This window comes from Colletotrichum fructicola (assembly GCF_000319635.2).
Source record: "Colletotrichum fructicola Nara gc5 chromosome Unknown KSG_Nara_v1_contig04, whole genome shotgun sequence".
Lineage (NCBI taxonomy): Eukaryota > Fungi > Ascomycota > Sordariomycetes > Glomerellales > Glomerellaceae > Colletotrichum > Colletotrichum fructicola.
Window position 1 is genome coordinate 4130097 of NW_027094054.1, and position 15461 is coordinate 4145557.

Sequence of the window (15461 nt, forward strand, 5' to 3'; positions counted from 1 at the left end):
AGTCTCTGCAGCAAGGTGAAGTTCAGCAAAGACCTGTCGGCTTGATGCCTCTCGACCTCTGGTGATCCCTACGAGTTGTCTTAGGGCATGGATGAAGGCTCAGCCCACAAACCCTGTTGAGTTGAGCAATATCTGCTCGGGTGTCCTCAAGTCTGCGTCAAGCTCACCTTCGCCCAGGAAGATTTTAATTTCGATTTTGATGCCCAGGCCAAGACCCAGACCCGAGGAAAAACTCAAAACTCAGTCAGTCATCTCATCAAACTCAAGACAGTCTCAATAGCCAGGTCGGTCCGGTATATCACTGCCCTTGGCGTTATTTCCGTTGCCGTTGCCTTCGATATTTCTGTCGACGCCGTCGTCCGCTGTCGTCCGCTGTCGTCCGCCGCCGCCATTCCTATCATCCACTATCGTCCACTATCATCGATTTTCGTCCACGTCCGTCGACACCGTCCCTCTTCAACCTCTCCATCCCCTTTCGGTTCACAACACCCCAACTTCGACTTCACGACAACACCTCACGAAAGCAGCAGAGGTTGCTCTTGCCGTCTCTCTGTCACGGTGGCACCTTCCTCGTCCAAAGGTACGTTACTGCCATCTCCTCCTTCCTCACCCTGCCCTCCTTCCCATCCATCATGAACTGCTAGCGCGGTTTTGACCCCTCGAGATGTCTATATAATGGCACCTTTTCCCCCCAGAGCCTCCAACTTTTCTCCTCCTCCACACACACACACATCAACAACAGCAACTCACACTTTCACATCCAGCTCAGCAGACCTTAGTCATAACAGTCAACCACTACAAGGTAAGCCAAGACATACCTCACCCACCTTCAGCACCATACCATCACTCTACCTCTGTCACATCCATCTCCGTACACACCTGCGGTTTGCTAACTTCATCACCAGCTTCGAAAATTCAGCTTCTCTGAACTCTTCTAAGGTAAGCGCAAACAGTTTGCTACCCTGCCTACTGCCGTCTCCAGATTGTCACTCCTTCCCTCCTTCATCTTGTGCTTCCTGCCTGTTGTGAGCAGCGGCCGTCCCAAAATCCCCTCAAGCACTACAAAAAGGCGTCTTCTCCTCCACTTCAACCCAAACTTCTTCCTCCACACACAACAACAACAACAACTCAACAACTCACATTTCACTTTCGCATCCAGCTCAAACCCAAGCAACATCCATACATTCACATCCAAGGTATGCCACATGGTCTATGACAAACATTTGTCCTGCATCTACATTGCTGCCGTTGCCCCCGCCTTCCCTGCTGGCATCGTCACTGCTCTTGCTGCTTCTGCTACTGCTATTACCACTGTTCCTGCCCCTGCCCCTGCCCGTGCTGCTTCTTGCCTCGTTTGAACGGAAGTCGCAAACATCACCTCCAAGCACTAAAAAAGGCCTCTTCTCTCCCACTTCAACACAGACTTCTTCCTCTCTCCACATACAAACAACCGCAACCGCAAGCAACATCAACTGACATCTGCTTTCACAGCCTACAAGCACTCTTCTCCAGACCACCGCAACAGCAACCCGCAATCAACCACCAACCACCAACAACCAACAACCAATAGCCAAGGTAAGCACCTCCAAACTCGCTACTTCCTGACACCGTTATCAAACTTGCCTGGTCCTTCCGGATTACTACTTCCTTCCTTCTGTGGTCTCTCCAGACTTCAGCTCTGTCTATTTAAATCCTCCTCTCCTCCCATCCACCCTCCACTCAACTGAACCCACTTCACAACACAACGAGCACAACACATCACTTCACATACCAACAATAATTCACGTACTAACTTCACCATCAAGATGTCTTCCGGCAGCCCCGCTCGTTCTCGCTCCGGCTCCCAGGCCGCCCAGCGTCCCAACCCCTTCGGCCCTTCGATGGGCTTCGACCCGGCCAAGCCTGAGGGCGGTCCTGAGAAGGACCACAAGAACACTCGAATCGACTTGCCTGCGGAGGCGTACACCGTCGGCGCGGATAGAAAAAACGCCGGCGAGACGCCTTTCGCCAAGCGCCCTGGATTCAACACGGCCGGCAAGCCTTGCAACCTTGAGGTCAACCAGTTCCGAGTCAAGTCCTGGAACGACAAGGCCACCATTTACCAGTACGACGTCATGATCTCGCCCACCCCGATGAAGTACAACGTCGTCTTCCAGAAGGTCTGGAAGCATGCCACGGTCCAAGCGATGCTCAAGAAGTACAAGTGCCTGTGGCTCTGCGACGGTCGCAAGCTCGCCTGGGCTCCCGTTGCCATCAACCGTGGTGAGGAGCGTCTCACCATCGACCTTGATGAGGGCCTTCCCCCTCCCAAGAGCGGCAAGCCTCGCCGTAAGGATGACAACAAGTTCTTCTTCGTCATTCGTCAGACGAAGCAAATCCATCTGTCTGCCCTGGAGGCCTACCTCAACAACCGTATGGACTGGGACAACTCCGTCCTTGAGGCGATGAACTTCCTGGATCACCTGGTCCGGCAGTACCCCACGGAAAACCTCCTCTCCATCAAGCGCAACTTCTACAACGAGCATCGCAAGAAGGCCTTCGACCTTGGCAACTGCATCGAGCTTGTCAAGGGTGTGTACGCGTCCGTTCGCATGAACCAGTCCTTCAGCGGTAGCATTGGTCGAGGACTTGGACTGAATGTGGACGTCGCCAACACTGCCTTCTGGAAGGGCAACATGCAGTTGCACATGTTCGTCCGTTCCTTCCTCGAGACCTGCGACAAGAGATGGAAGAACCAGAGCCCCGATGACATTGCCAGGCTTCTTGCGCCCGTCCGCCAAAACAGCAAGAACGGCGCCGTCTTCGTCATGTCTGACGCCTTCAAGCACCTGCGCAAGCTGGCCAAGCTGCGTTTCACCCCTCGCCATCGGGGCAAGGAGGACTGGGCGAAGGTCTACGTAATCAAGGCCATCGCATTCGGGCAGGATTACGGCGAGAGAGGCGCCACCGCCAACAACATCAAGTTCACCAACAACGGCGAGGAAATGACGGTCGCAGAGTACTTCCAGAAGACCTACGGCTTCAAGCTTCAGTTCCCCAACTGGCCCCTCATCGAGACTCAGAAGGCCGGCTTCTTCCCCATGGAAGTCTGCATTATTAAGCCAATGCAGCGCTACCCCTACAAGTTGGGTCCTGACGAGACGGCTATGATGATCAAGGGCGCCGTCACGCGTCCCAACGTGCGCAAGGCGGACATCATGGAGGCGAAGGCCCAGTTGGCGTGGAAGGATGACCCCTACCTCAAGCAGTACGGTGTCGTCTTCGACGAGGCTATGGCGAAGACCCAAGGCTGCTTGCTTGAGCCCCCCAAGATTCAGTATGCGAACAACGTTGTCAGCCCCATGTTCGCCGGCCGCTGGGACCTTCGCGGCAAGAAGTTCTGGGTCGGCAACCGTCAGCCCCTGCAGTCCTGGGGTATCCTCATCCTTGAGGACTCGACCAGAAAGCCCGCTGCCGACCAGTTCGTCAAGATGTTCAAGCAGACCTACACTGGTCATGGAGGCAAGATTCTGAAGGACGCTGTTGTCATTGACAGCGAGTCTAGACAGGGTGACATGGCCTTGGCCTTGGCCAACGGCTACAAGGCGATCAAGAAGGCTACGGGTATGACGCCCCAGCTGATCTTCTGCGTCCTGCGCTTCAACAACGCTGGCTCCTACGAGCGCATCAAGAAGTCTGCGGACTGTCGCTTCGGCGTCCTCACCCAGTGCGTTCTTGCCCGCCACGTCGAGAAGAACCAAGGCCAGTACCACTCGAATGTCGCCATGAAGGTCAATGCCAAGCTGGGCGGTATTACCTGCCGCATCCCGAACCAGAAGCTTGGCCCGAACAGCAAGGCCCCTGCCTTCTTCGAAAGGGTGACGATGATGATTGGCGTCGATGTCTCCCACGCGACCCCCGGCATCGATGCCCCTTCCATGGCCACGATGACTATGTCCATGGACCAGGACGCCACCTTCTACGCCGCTGCAGTCGACACCAATGGCTACCGGGTTGAGATGCTCTCTCCCGTCAACACTCGCAACTTCCTGGCCCGCCTGATGCCTACCTGGCACAAGCGCATGGGTCACCCGGCTCCTCCTCCCCACATCATCTACTTCCGCGATGGTGTCTCTGAGGGCCAGTACGCCCAGGTTCTCGAATACGAGATCGGCACGCTGAAGGCCATCTTCAAGGAGAAATACCCCGGCGCGACCCTTCCCAGGTTCACCGTCATCGTGGCTACCAAGCGTCACCACGTCCGCTTCTTCCCCCAGCAGGGTGACAAGAACGGAAACCCTCTGCCCGGCACCCTTCTCGAGAAGGAGGTCTGCCACCCCTTCTGGTGGGACTTCTATCTCTGCTCGCACGTCGCCATCCAGGGCACGGCCCGCCCTGTCCACTACACTGTGCTTGTCGACGAGGCCAACATGAAGCCTAACGATCTGCAGAAGATGATCTACGGCCAATGCTACCAGTACGCTCGTAGCACCACCCCCGTCTCTCTGCACCCGGCCATCTATTATGCCGACCTGGCTGCCGGCCGCGCTCGTGCCCACGAGAACATTGCAACTTCCCAGGGCTTCCGCAGCGGCCCCAAGGCGGCCGAGATGGTCGAGGAGTACGGTGCTCGTGGCCAGAGCATGTTCGACGGCGACAGACCTACCGAAGCTCTTCAGCTTCTGCCCCTCGGCGGCGCCAGTGGTGATGCCGACCCCGCCTCGACCGAGATGTTCAGGAACACCATGTGGTACATCTAAAGGCGACACAGGACGATGCGGAAAGATGATTGCAGGGAAGGCAGAGGAAGGGGAGACGACAGTAGCAAAGGCGATGGCACAGGAGATGATGGCACGAGAGAAGATGACAATGGCACGGTAGACGAGAAGATTCAGGATAGCAGAGATGATATCAGAGAGGAAACCGGACATTGAGGAGATTCACAGCAGAAAATGGTCAGCTAGTTCAGGTATTGAGCTGCTTGGGTGAGCAGGCACTAGATAGCGAACTTGTGGTCATTTCTGAAATCAGCTGCATCTACGTGACTACGTGACATGACAATCGCTTGCATGGAAGCTCACAAACAAAGTCAGACTGGGTCGAGTTTGAAGTTATTTTAGGGGGACTTTTGATCCAGTCAGCGCGGAATGTTCTGGGTTTGAGAGGAAAATGAGAAAGACAACATAGATGGAAGCGAAAAGTTTTATCGGAAGAGTCTGAAAACCGGAGTCAAAGAGGTACCTCGATCAGACTCACAACAGACACTAATGGGCAGCACATTTCAAGGTTCCTCAGCTCCGTGTCATAACTCGAGAAAGATGCCTGCTCGGATTTAATTGAAAAGCCATTCTTCTGTCTCCGCCCTTGGGAACGTCAAAATCAGTTGTGGTTTACCTCCTGGGTATCGACAACCATGCAGACCCGTAGTGCCTAGAGAGTAGCGAGATATTCAGGAAAAGAATTTGAGACTTCATGGGAAAAGTCTCGACTCGTCGTTGCCTTTACAAAGGTGTCAATTATCATCGGAGAAAGGATGCTTCATAGTACAAAGGCCCCGCCAGCCCCCTTGTGGCTAACTCGCGATCTTCCCATCGCAACATCCATAAAACCTTGCATCTACTCTGCATCAATCAACTACACCTAAACAATCATTCAAGATGGCTGGTTCCAAGACATGCGAATCCAAAATCTCTGGAATTAGTGACAAGAGTCCCGAATTCAAGACATCTGGTACTTTCAGAGACCATGATGAGAGCACGCATGATCACCACCAGTGCTTGGCAAGGCAGGAACGCTTGCTCGCCAAATTTCTCAGCGGTTGTATCATCTTCGCAGTGGTTTTAATCTTTTACATGGTTTTGTTTGTGGTGATTGCACCTGCAAATGAAATTGGCAACATGTCGAAGAAGACGACTGGACACAGGGCAGCCACGGAGACCGTCACAGCAACCCAAACCTCCACGACAACCATCACGACTGGCATCACGGCAATCCTTCCCACGAAAACGAGAACGAGCACTGTTACTGTCACTGCCACTGCAACGCCCACTCCGTCGGCTCAGCCAGATGACACCCACTACCCTTTGACTTCCCATGGAACGCAGTCCGACATCGACTGGCTCTCAAATACCATTTTCGCCCCGATCCCCGCGGAGATCTTGACGCCGCCCAAGAGAGTCATAGACGGCTACTTCGATCACAACTACTGCGGAAACTCACTGCGTCCTTTCGACTTCACCAAGAGCAAGCCCATGAATCCTACGGAGCTGCAGCACCAGATCGGAGCCAAGATGCTGCCGATCAGGGAGGGACGTTACGTTGGGGACAGACACTTCGACATCAACATCGACCTCAGAAGCGGAGCGGAGAAGGCCAAGGAGCACAAGCAGAAGGTCTGCGGCATGCTTCGCAAGTCTGGGGGCGGATTCATCCTGCGCAAGATTGGAGGAAGGGAAGGCTACTCGTACGAAGCCATTCTTAACGACAACGCAATCGTGGAGATTGCAAAGATGGAGGAGGTTTCTGCGGTCTTTCACCACCAAGTCCCGCGGGATCGTTTCCGTAGCAAGGAGTAGACTTGGTGATTTGAGGGAGATGGGCGTTGGTCATTGGAGCTCATTTTTTGGTACTCTAGAGAAATGCCTGGGCATTATGGGGATCTAGATAGCTCCTCGAAAACTAGATTGGTACATATAATGAGAATGAGAGTTCTGTCTATACTATCGTAATCAACGAAGCCTGTGATGAAACCTTGTCGGTATGCAACCTTGCTCATCAGGAGAATGCCGTCGGAGAAACGGTGCGAAAGTTTCAACTGTACTAACACTGACTTCTTATATTTTAGAGTTTGGTGTTTTCATGGCAAAAGCTATCAAAGGTGGGAGGTGTACGGGAGACACGTACACCGAAGCTGACCACAACCATCCAGGCGTTTATATCTTAAAGACCAGGTATCTCAAGGTACTCTAAGTCCAAAACTTGTATAAAGTAGCTCTCTGCACAGTCATTTCTTGTCAGTTGAATTTTCCCTCCAACACCACCGCATCACCATCAATCTCCTCCGATCTTCTCATCTTGATACCTTCACGTACATCAAGAATATCAATACTTACAATGACTCGCCAAGCTGTACAATACCGATTCACAGATCGAAAGATTGGTGAGTTCGCGGTTCTGTTCATTTGCGTCGGAATGTATCTGTATCACCTCAGTTACCTTGCGCCTCAAGCTCTCTCACGCCCAGAGCAAACTACTTATGGAACTCACGTCACTCACAACTGCACCCACCACATCGTTGTCAACACGATTAACGACAATGACTCCTACGCGCCCTTCAATCCAACATCAGCGACAACTGAGCCCCCGATCTCCTATGCCACGGAGACGCTGGCAGACGACATTGGAAGTATGCCGTTTTGGATGTGGTTCGGTGGACCAGAACCACCTGATTGGTGCGGATCTCAACTGTCGCCATACACGATAGCACATCAGCCATACGATCTCCGTAAACTTGAAGAACGACTCGGCGACAAGCTGGAGACATTTCAGGAACCAGGAGTTATCATGAGAGGGCTCTTCCGCATTTTGCTCGACCCCGGCGTTTTCCCTTCGCCGCCATCTTCGATGACGGTCAGCGGAAGGCTTTCAGCAGAGGATTATGCAAAGACGGAATCGTCCTACACGAACATGGTGAGAACCTACGCCATGACGAAACGCAACATTATGGCTACACACATCAACGCAGTCTGTAGCATCCTGAAGAAAGACAGCGCCCAAGGCGTCGTGAAGAACTTCGAGGCAGACACGCTCAGGACCATGAGTTATGTTGGTGCTTTTGATGAAGATACACTGGTGGCGATTTCAAGTTTGCCTGGGGTGGCCAAGATTGCCTATGTGCGTGCGGATGGGAAGCGACGATAGGCAGTGTTCTTAGCTCGGGTAGGTCAGTAAGAGTGCCATATTCAATCATGTTAGACTGAAAAAGATATCCTCGATGCCCTGGGTTCTTCTGGCCGCCACTAGGGATCTAGACTTTGTCGGCCACTATCTACCGACACCAACACCGGAGTTGAAGAAAAACAACCCTAAAAGCTTTCCAATAAAGATACGTTGCAATTCAGTGACTTTTCTTTGTGCTCTCGAATTCCAATAGCACTAAATCTCATCGTTGTGTTGCCAAAGGAGGTGTTTTTCTTTGTTCGGGGAGACCTGGGCTAGTCGTGCCTGAGATAATGCTCTCCCAGCCACGTTTCCAGCTGGGCTTCCGCTGGTGCCGCTGACTAGCGGTGTCAGAATTTTAAGAAAGGGTTCTTCTGATGGGATAGGAAGATGTCTATCTCCTTTTAAAGGGGCGACGAGCAGACCCTGCCCCCTAACTCCAATTGCCCATCGACAACACCAAGATGACACGCAAGACACCACAACCGTATCAGGGGACGACCCCAGGAAAGGAGACACACACCTGGAGCCCTCAGATGACTCAAGATGCAAAACTCACAGGCCGAAACTATTTCCGAACCCTCATGGTTCTATGCGCGCTGGTATGCTGCTTGATCGGCAGCCAGCTGCTCAGCATTTCAAGATGCGCCGGGAACTGCATCCTCGAACACGCAAGCCCCATTGTACCGTCCATGCCGGTCGAGACAGCAGCACCGTTTGAGAAAGCCGACGACCCCTTGAAGTGGTACATTGCCATCGGTTTCGGCCAAAACCGCTGTGTGGGCTCCATCTCTCCTTTCGCCTCGCCTCAGACGAATCGGTCAGACCCCGCTGAGCTTCTTCAGCGCATCGGGGACAAATTCAAGCCTCGGGGTGACGGGACAGCCACGTTTGACAAGCACTACACCATCTCACTCAAGTTGTCGGAGGCGGAGGTGCAAAATCATCTCGATACCGTGTGTACCTTGCTCAAGGTGCCTGGGGCCCGTGGGTTCATCAGCTACTGGCCCGGCGAGGGTGGAAGTCTCAAGTACTCGAACTACGTTGGTGCTTTTGACGACGACACGCTGGTGATGATCTCCAAGCTGGCTGGGGTTCTCGAGATTCTTCCGACTTTGGCTTCAGGCGACAGGGAGAGCTGGGTGAAGGAGATTGGAGCTGATGCGGAGGAGGGCAATGATCTCAGTCAGGCCATCAGAGAGAAGGTTGGGCATGCTGCAGCGTGGTTGCGGTCTTGAGAGACTTTGATGCTCATTAAAATTTATCAGTTTTTTGTATTCATTTCGCAGATTCAGTGTGTGAAGCCCCCGTCTGTAGAAACGAAGTCTATCTTACTGGATGACCTTGCAAAGGTGACTGGTGGTATGTTTCCACCCGCCTTGTGCCGCTACCTTGTTTGCTTGCCTATTTTATTTAATGGGCCGCGGAACCTCCTCGTGACACCTTGGATGACCTATCTTCCTGCTAAATATTCGCTCAGTATGAGTAAGCACTCGATACAACGACTTGGCAATGCCAGAGGCTCCTTCGATCGCCTCGCGCAAGCCGTCCAATTCATCGCCCACATCACCATCATCCTCTGTGCCTTGGGCCTCAGCTCAAAGCTGGATTGGCTGCCGTCCATCGGAACGGCAGCCAACAATCAGGTGGGCGACATCACTTCACATATGTGTCCCGCGACCAGACCGACAGACCGACGCCCTGCTACGATCCCGCTTGCGACGGTAGAACTGGAGTACCCTTTTTTTCAAGGCCTAAGCAAAAGCCTCTGCCATGATCCAAAGTTCCCTGGAGAGCACCCTACATGGCACAAGACGAACGAGACACCACAAGACGCCATGAACCTCCAAGATGTTTATGAAAGGTTGGGAAGTAACATCACTCGGGCCAACGACGGCGACAGAATTGAAAACCATGGCTATAAGATTCATGTTACACACGGGATGGACACTCTGGCTACGCATCTCGCCCAGGTCCGTCGTCTTCTCAGCAAAACCGGAGTTGCGGGGGTGGTGATGTCGTGGCCTCATCACATTTGTTGGAGGAAGGCTTGTCAGATGACTTATTCGGGGTATTTTAGCGAGGATGCAATCGTTGAAATTTCGAAGCTGGATGGGTTCAGACAGGTTGAACATCTGAAAGTAAGACGAAATGAAACTGCACCTTGAGTAATGGCGCAACCCCTCTGGCAGAACATGTATATACATTTCACCCTCCTGCGCGTCACCGCAGTGAGCCAAACCAACCTTATCAGTTCGCATTTGTCAAGGTGTAGAGGAGCTACGTAAGGGAGTTACTCCCAGAGTTCCACGAGACGAGATTCAGACGGTAAACGTCCAACTCACAGATTTCCGCCGCGATCCTAGAATGACGAGACTGATCAGATCAAACTTCATCACGATGCGCGGCCTTGTCAGTCTTTCGCATTTCATCCTCACCATCATCCTCTCAACTTGGGTCTGGAAACTGAGATCAGAGGTCGGCGAGCTTTCCTCTAAGCTTCCCTCCAACACAGCACCCGTCAACACCACCGTGCCATCAGCAGCAGCGGCGATGGCCGTTACGACCGAGGACAACTCCATTTCCATCGTACCCCACCCACGTCTCCCTTCCAACGGCGAAGGCGAGGGCAAGTGGAGATGGCCGGCGTCGTCCAAGACATGCCCCGATGACGAGTGCAGAGAAACCGGCGGGCTGCCCGCCATGATGAACCTCGACGATATATACAAAAGGGGATCAGGCGTCATTGAGAGGGCTCAGGGCGATTGGGAGGTCTACAACCACTATTTCAAAATCTACCTGCGGCAGGAGGAGCTTTGGGACAAGTACAAGCACTTGATGGGGCTTTCAAACGTCATTCGGAGTGCTCATGCTTCGGGAGTCGTGACAGACCGAGCAGGACTGATGTTTTTCGACAAAGACTACTACAAAGGCTTCTTCGACGACGACACCATTGTGGCTATCTCGAAGATGGAGGGCGTGAAAAAGATTGAGCATATGAGAAAGCTTGCGGGAAATGAAAGGCCATATGACGATTACTTGTCTTAACAGAGAGCTCGTCTCGGGTAGTACTACATGTGCGTAACTCTCCACACTTGCCTCAATACAGTCGTATCCAGCGATTTTCCTTGCGGCTTCATACTCTCGCCTAGCTGCTTGTTTACCGACTTACCAGTCGTATTGTATTGTCACTGTTTTTGCGACATTGCACAGCGGTCATTGACATGACTACGCCGCCACTTTTTGTGATTGTGAACATGACGCCCAAATTTACACCGGCACAATGCCCAACGTCAGATACCCCTTTACTCGCAATAACAGCAACACGCTCATCATCGACGGTCACCGGGAGATGGCCGAGTCGCACCCGGGCGAAAAATTGGCCTCCGGAGTTGCCGCTGGGCTCAAGCTGGCTGGGCTTGAGGTGGCCTGAAAGAAATTAACCCATCAAGAAGAGGAAGACAGGCGGAAGGATGAGGATGTCGAAGCCGTTGCCATTGGAGACATCCCGGGGAATGCCACTTCCCTGCACGAGTCGAGTTCAATGGGAGACATACGCAAGTCGCCGCCGGCAGACACTACTACCCCGACGTCAGCGATGCAGACCGAAACCGTACGACTTGTGGAACTGAAAGGTATAGATCAGGCTGATGGCAGTCTTGTCGAAACAAAGCTTTCGACAACCCACTCAAACTCGGGTCGTCCTTGGCAAAGTTGACATTGGCTCTAGCTTCATGCTGTGAGACATACAACTACGACGCATATCTGACGCCACCAACCATTGGATGTGAAGAAACCTCGGGCCACAAACGCCTGCAAAGACTAACCAACCAGTTATTTGGCCCACAACGATAATCACCATTCACTCGACTCGAGCTCTCCAACTGGAATGCTTGGATCCGTAACACATGACTCTTGGTGTAACTTGGTATAGTAGTACATGATCCTCATCAACTCGGGAACAATAGACATGAAGAGAAGAAACAGAATCGCTCCTTTTTTCCAATACAAAAAATAGCAAATCGCGGCAGACAAGACACCACTTATTTTAGTTCCCCGCAAAAAGACCCCAATGAATCGACCCCACAAGAGCTCTCCGCCCATGACATCAATGCAACCCACACAAGCAACCCACATCTCGGTGTATTATAACCCGTGGCCAGCACAACCTCTCTTTCCGTCCCTAGCTCCGCTTGCTCTGTCCCCCCTCCCCCCTCCTCCTCCCCTGGCGTTACATCCCGTCAGCGACAGTCACCTATTTTGAGCTGACGACCACGTTGGGGATATCGAGGCTCTCGCCCTTGGTGTTGGTGTTGGCGACGGGCATCTCGCGTCCGCTCTCATCCGCAAAGTTGGAACTCGCGCGGCGGCTGAGCGTCAAACCCGCAATGGAGCGCGCGTTGGGGCCGTAGTTGATGTTGCTTGCCTTGTCGAGCGTCTCCTTGCACATGCGCAGGAAAACGGCGCCGAGCTCGGGGCGGTGCAGGGGGATAAGGCTGAAGAAGAGGGAAGCAGTGATGCGGAAGAGAGTCTTGCGGTGAAGGCGGACAGAGTACGTCTCCTCGAGGAAGGTGAAGAAGACCTCCTGCAGCTCGTTGAGGAGGTCCTGGTCGGCCTCATCGAGCAGCGGCGCATCGGTCTCCAGGGCACCACGGAGGTCGTGATTGTTTGCGCTCATGAAGAGGATGTGGTCGTAGCCGCAAAGGGACTGGAGGACTTTGCCGAGGTCGTAGTGAATGTCGCCCTCGGGCGTCAGGGTGTTCTCGAGCTGGCAGCGCACGTCGATGAAGCTGACGAGCTTCTCGTCCTTGGAAAGGATGGCGTTGCTGAAAACGGGGTCGCCGTGGATAACCTGGGCGTGCACTCCCTTCTCCTCAGCCTCGTATGTGTCGAGGAACTCGTTGATGCGAGCAAAGAGGGAGCCGGCCAAGGGACCAAGGGCGTCGTACTTGTCCTGGTCCTTGTAGTAGCGGCTGCGCAGCTTGGAGCCGTAGTTTGCGTAAATGTTAACACGGTGGTTCGCGCGCGCCAGGGAATGCTCCTCAAACTTCTTCTCCAGCGCCGAGGGGATCTTGAGAGTGGCCTTATCGGTGCTGGCGGTGGTGTGGATCGTGTGGAGGGACTTTAGGAGGGAGATGAGGCGGCCCTTAGTAATGGAGCGGCCGACCAGCAGGTGAGAAAAGGTCAGACCGCGGCGGTTCTCCATTGTGATGTTGTAGATGGAGGTGTCAGCAATGTAGTCGACATTGTAGACGGTGGGGAAAATGTGGGAGATCTCGGAGGGCATGTGTGAGTAGAAGAACAGCTCGCCGAGAATGTTCTCCGATTTGCTCGACTTGATGACCTTGTCGCCGATAATCTGGATCGTGTTGAAGTCACGCGCCGCAATCATGCCGGCCTTCTTCGCCTCCTCGCCTGCGCTGGCCTCCTCGCCGATTAGTGCGGCAGGGTCCTGCTCGTCCAGCAGCCAGCCGATTTCCCGCATAGTATCCAGGTTGGCATTGACCGCCAAGTCGTCGACGTAGACATCGGCGTAGGGCTTGCCGAAGTGGATGTCGTGGTACGGGATCTCGTACTTGGCCAATTGGGCAAAAGTGACAGGGCCGACGTCTGCGAGCACGGAACCAATGTTGCCCTTGTGTGTTCGCATGCGACGAGCGGTTTGCTGCCGTCCGGTTAGCGGACGCTCATCCCTGCCAAGCGCCAAGATCGACTTACAATGATAATGTAGTGGCCCGCGTTGTACAGCTGCTGCACGAGACGAATGTTCTTCTCGATGGGCGGGCACGTCGAGTAGTCGCCAGGAATGGCGGGCACACCGACAAGAGTCATGTCGAGGTCGAAGCAGAAGCGGCGCTTCTTCAGCTTGATCGGCAGGTTCGAGGTGTCGGACTTGAGAAGCTTCAGGAGGTCCTGAAGCTGCTCGGGAGTGCCAACGACGCTGAAATCCTTCGTCTTGACGGGCATGCCCAGGTAGGGAACACCGTTCTGGATCATGAGGGCAATCATCTGCGAGGTGTAGTACTCGCCCACCTCTGAGCCGTCGGGCCTCTTCATGTCGAGGTTCTCCGAGGCCCATGACTTGAGCTGACCTGCTGTAGGGAAAACGTATGCGCCCGTGTTGGCCTTGTTGGAAATGGCCTTCTTTTCTTGAATGTCTACAATGCGCTCCAAACAGTCCCTGTTGCTGTTAGCACCGCCACTTTCCACATTCACATGCGACTCACTTTGTGGCCTCCGTCTTGATGTATGAGAAAATGGGCTTGTCGCCGACGTCGGGGAAGTAGAAGCAGCCGCCATGGCCCTTGGGCATGTTGCGAATGTCCTGGAGGACGTCGGCCCAGTAGATGGTGTCGCAGTCGAGGGAGACAGTCTTGCGCTCGAGGTGCTTCTTGGTCATGCTCTGGGTGACAATGTACAGCTGGAAGGCGAGAGATTAGCGACGTGGGCCTCGCACTTGGCTCTGCGCACTCTGCCCCTCCATTGGCGAGCGGGCGCAAAAGAGGAAATAGTAGCTTACCGTCTCGCTGGCACCCTTGGTCTGGTGCCGCAGGCGCAGCAGTCTGAAGTCGATCTTGGAGAAGGTCTTGCTGACGAGCTGGCCGATTCTGAACTCGTCGTCAATCTCCTCGTTGACGGCCATCCACAAGGTGTCGCCGGGCTTGAGGCTGAGGTTGTCGATCAGCCATAGCAGCATGGGACGGCCGACGATGTTGATGAGAGGCTTCGGGTAGCGGTAGCCCTGTTTGGCGAACCGAGAGCCAATGCCGCCAATTGGAATAATTACGTTGATGGGCTCATAGTCGAGGTTGTCGCCGTTGGGCGCGGCTGCCGCCGCTGCTGTCTGAGGAGCCATTGTGTTGGTTTGACGAAGGGATCAACGGCTACGTTGCAGCAGTGTGTCCTCTCGCCGGATGCGAAAAGGAGTGGTGGAATGGTCAAAAAGCCACTTGAGCGCGTGTGCGGGCAGAATGCGTTCTGGACTTTCCCTCTGTCGCGCAACGATGGGAAATGTCTCTGACTTCTGCTGGGACCGTGGCGGCGGTGAGGTGAGACTTTCAGAAACCACAGCCGATAAACAAGAAGTCGTCGCACAGCGTTTCCAGCGAGGGAGGAGATAGATGCAGATCTCGACAAGGTTCCAACCTAGCTCACGGAAGAAAAAGAAACAGGTAAAATGTGAAGCTTGAGGTCGCGATGGGGAGCTTAGGAAGAAGCACGTAAAAGAAAAAGGTCCGGCAATGGGGCTAGGTGTAAGGTGTCCCTCTCGTGTTACTCCGACTACATTTCCCTACTCTGAATGGATGGACAGCATGCCGTGCAGACTAATAAGGTACGTATCCCGGCCGGCAAGAAGCACAGTGACAGAAGTGACCACGGTTGATTTGGGGACACGATCGCTGTGAAAGCCGACAGGGGAGCAACTTGCTGCGCGGGGGTCGAAAAAAAAAAGTTCGGCCCTCATTCTGCGAAAATGGGCTAAGCTATTTTAATTTTCTCCAACTCGAACAGATCCAATGCGGGCGGCAGCAGCAGCAGCAGCA

At 53.8% G+C, this 15461-nt stretch overlaps 6 protein-coding genes across 6 annotated transcripts; 5 read left to right on the forward strand and 1 right to left on the reverse strand.

The window, feature by feature from the left end:
- Window positions 1–1205: 1205 nt before the first annotated feature.
- On the forward strand, window positions 1206–4739 carry ago1 (Protein argonaute; the record flags this gene model as incomplete). Its single annotated transcript, XM_032020989.2, has 3 exons — window positions 1206–1313; window positions 1492–1575; window positions 1806–4739. The coding sequence occupies 3 exons, from the start codon at window positions 1206–1208 to the stop codon at window positions 4737–4739; spliced, it is 3126 nt and encodes a 1041-aa protein (XP_031881930.2).
- Window positions 4740–5636: 897 nt separating this feature from the next.
- CGGC5_v007944 (uncharacterized protein) lies at window positions 5637–6554 on the forward strand (the record flags this gene model as incomplete). Its single annotated transcript, XM_032020990.2, has 1 exon — window positions 5637–6554. The coding sequence occupies one exon, from the start codon at window positions 5637–5639 to the stop codon at window positions 6552–6554; it is 918 nt and encodes a 305-aa protein (XP_031881923.2).
- A 538-nt stretch (window positions 6555–7092) lies between these two features.
- CGGC5_v007945 (uncharacterized protein) lies at window positions 7093–7899 on the forward strand (the record flags this gene model as incomplete). Its single annotated transcript, XM_032020991.1, has 1 exon — window positions 7093–7899. The coding sequence occupies one exon, from the start codon at window positions 7093–7095 to the stop codon at window positions 7897–7899; it is 807 nt and encodes a 268-aa protein (XP_031881924.1).
- Window positions 7900–8381: 482 nt separating this feature from the next.
- Window positions 8382–9155, forward strand: CGGC5_v007946 (uncharacterized protein; the record flags this gene model as incomplete). Its single annotated transcript, XM_032020992.1, has 1 exon — window positions 8382–9155. One exon carries the CDS (start codon window positions 8382–8384, stop codon window positions 9153–9155), a length of 774 nt encoding a protein of 257 aa, XP_031881925.1.
- Window positions 9156–10317: 1162 nt separating this feature from the next.
- CGGC5_v007947 (uncharacterized protein) lies at window positions 10318–10965 on the forward strand (the record flags this gene model as incomplete). Its single annotated transcript, XM_032020993.1, has 1 exon — window positions 10318–10965. One exon carries the CDS (start codon window positions 10318–10320, stop codon window positions 10963–10965), a length of 648 nt encoding a protein of 215 aa, XP_031881926.1.
- A 1207-nt stretch (window positions 10966–12172) lies between these two features.
- On the reverse strand, window positions 12173–14773 carry CGGC5_v007948 (uncharacterized protein; the record flags this gene model as incomplete). Its single annotated transcript, XM_032020995.1, has 4 exons — window positions 12173–13582; window positions 13636–14098; window positions 14145–14338; window positions 14438–14773. The coding sequence occupies 4 exons, from the start codon at window positions 14771–14773 to the stop codon at window positions 12173–12175; spliced, it is 2403 nt and encodes an 800-aa protein (XP_031881922.1).
- Between the last annotated feature and the right edge of the window lie 688 nt (window positions 14774–15461).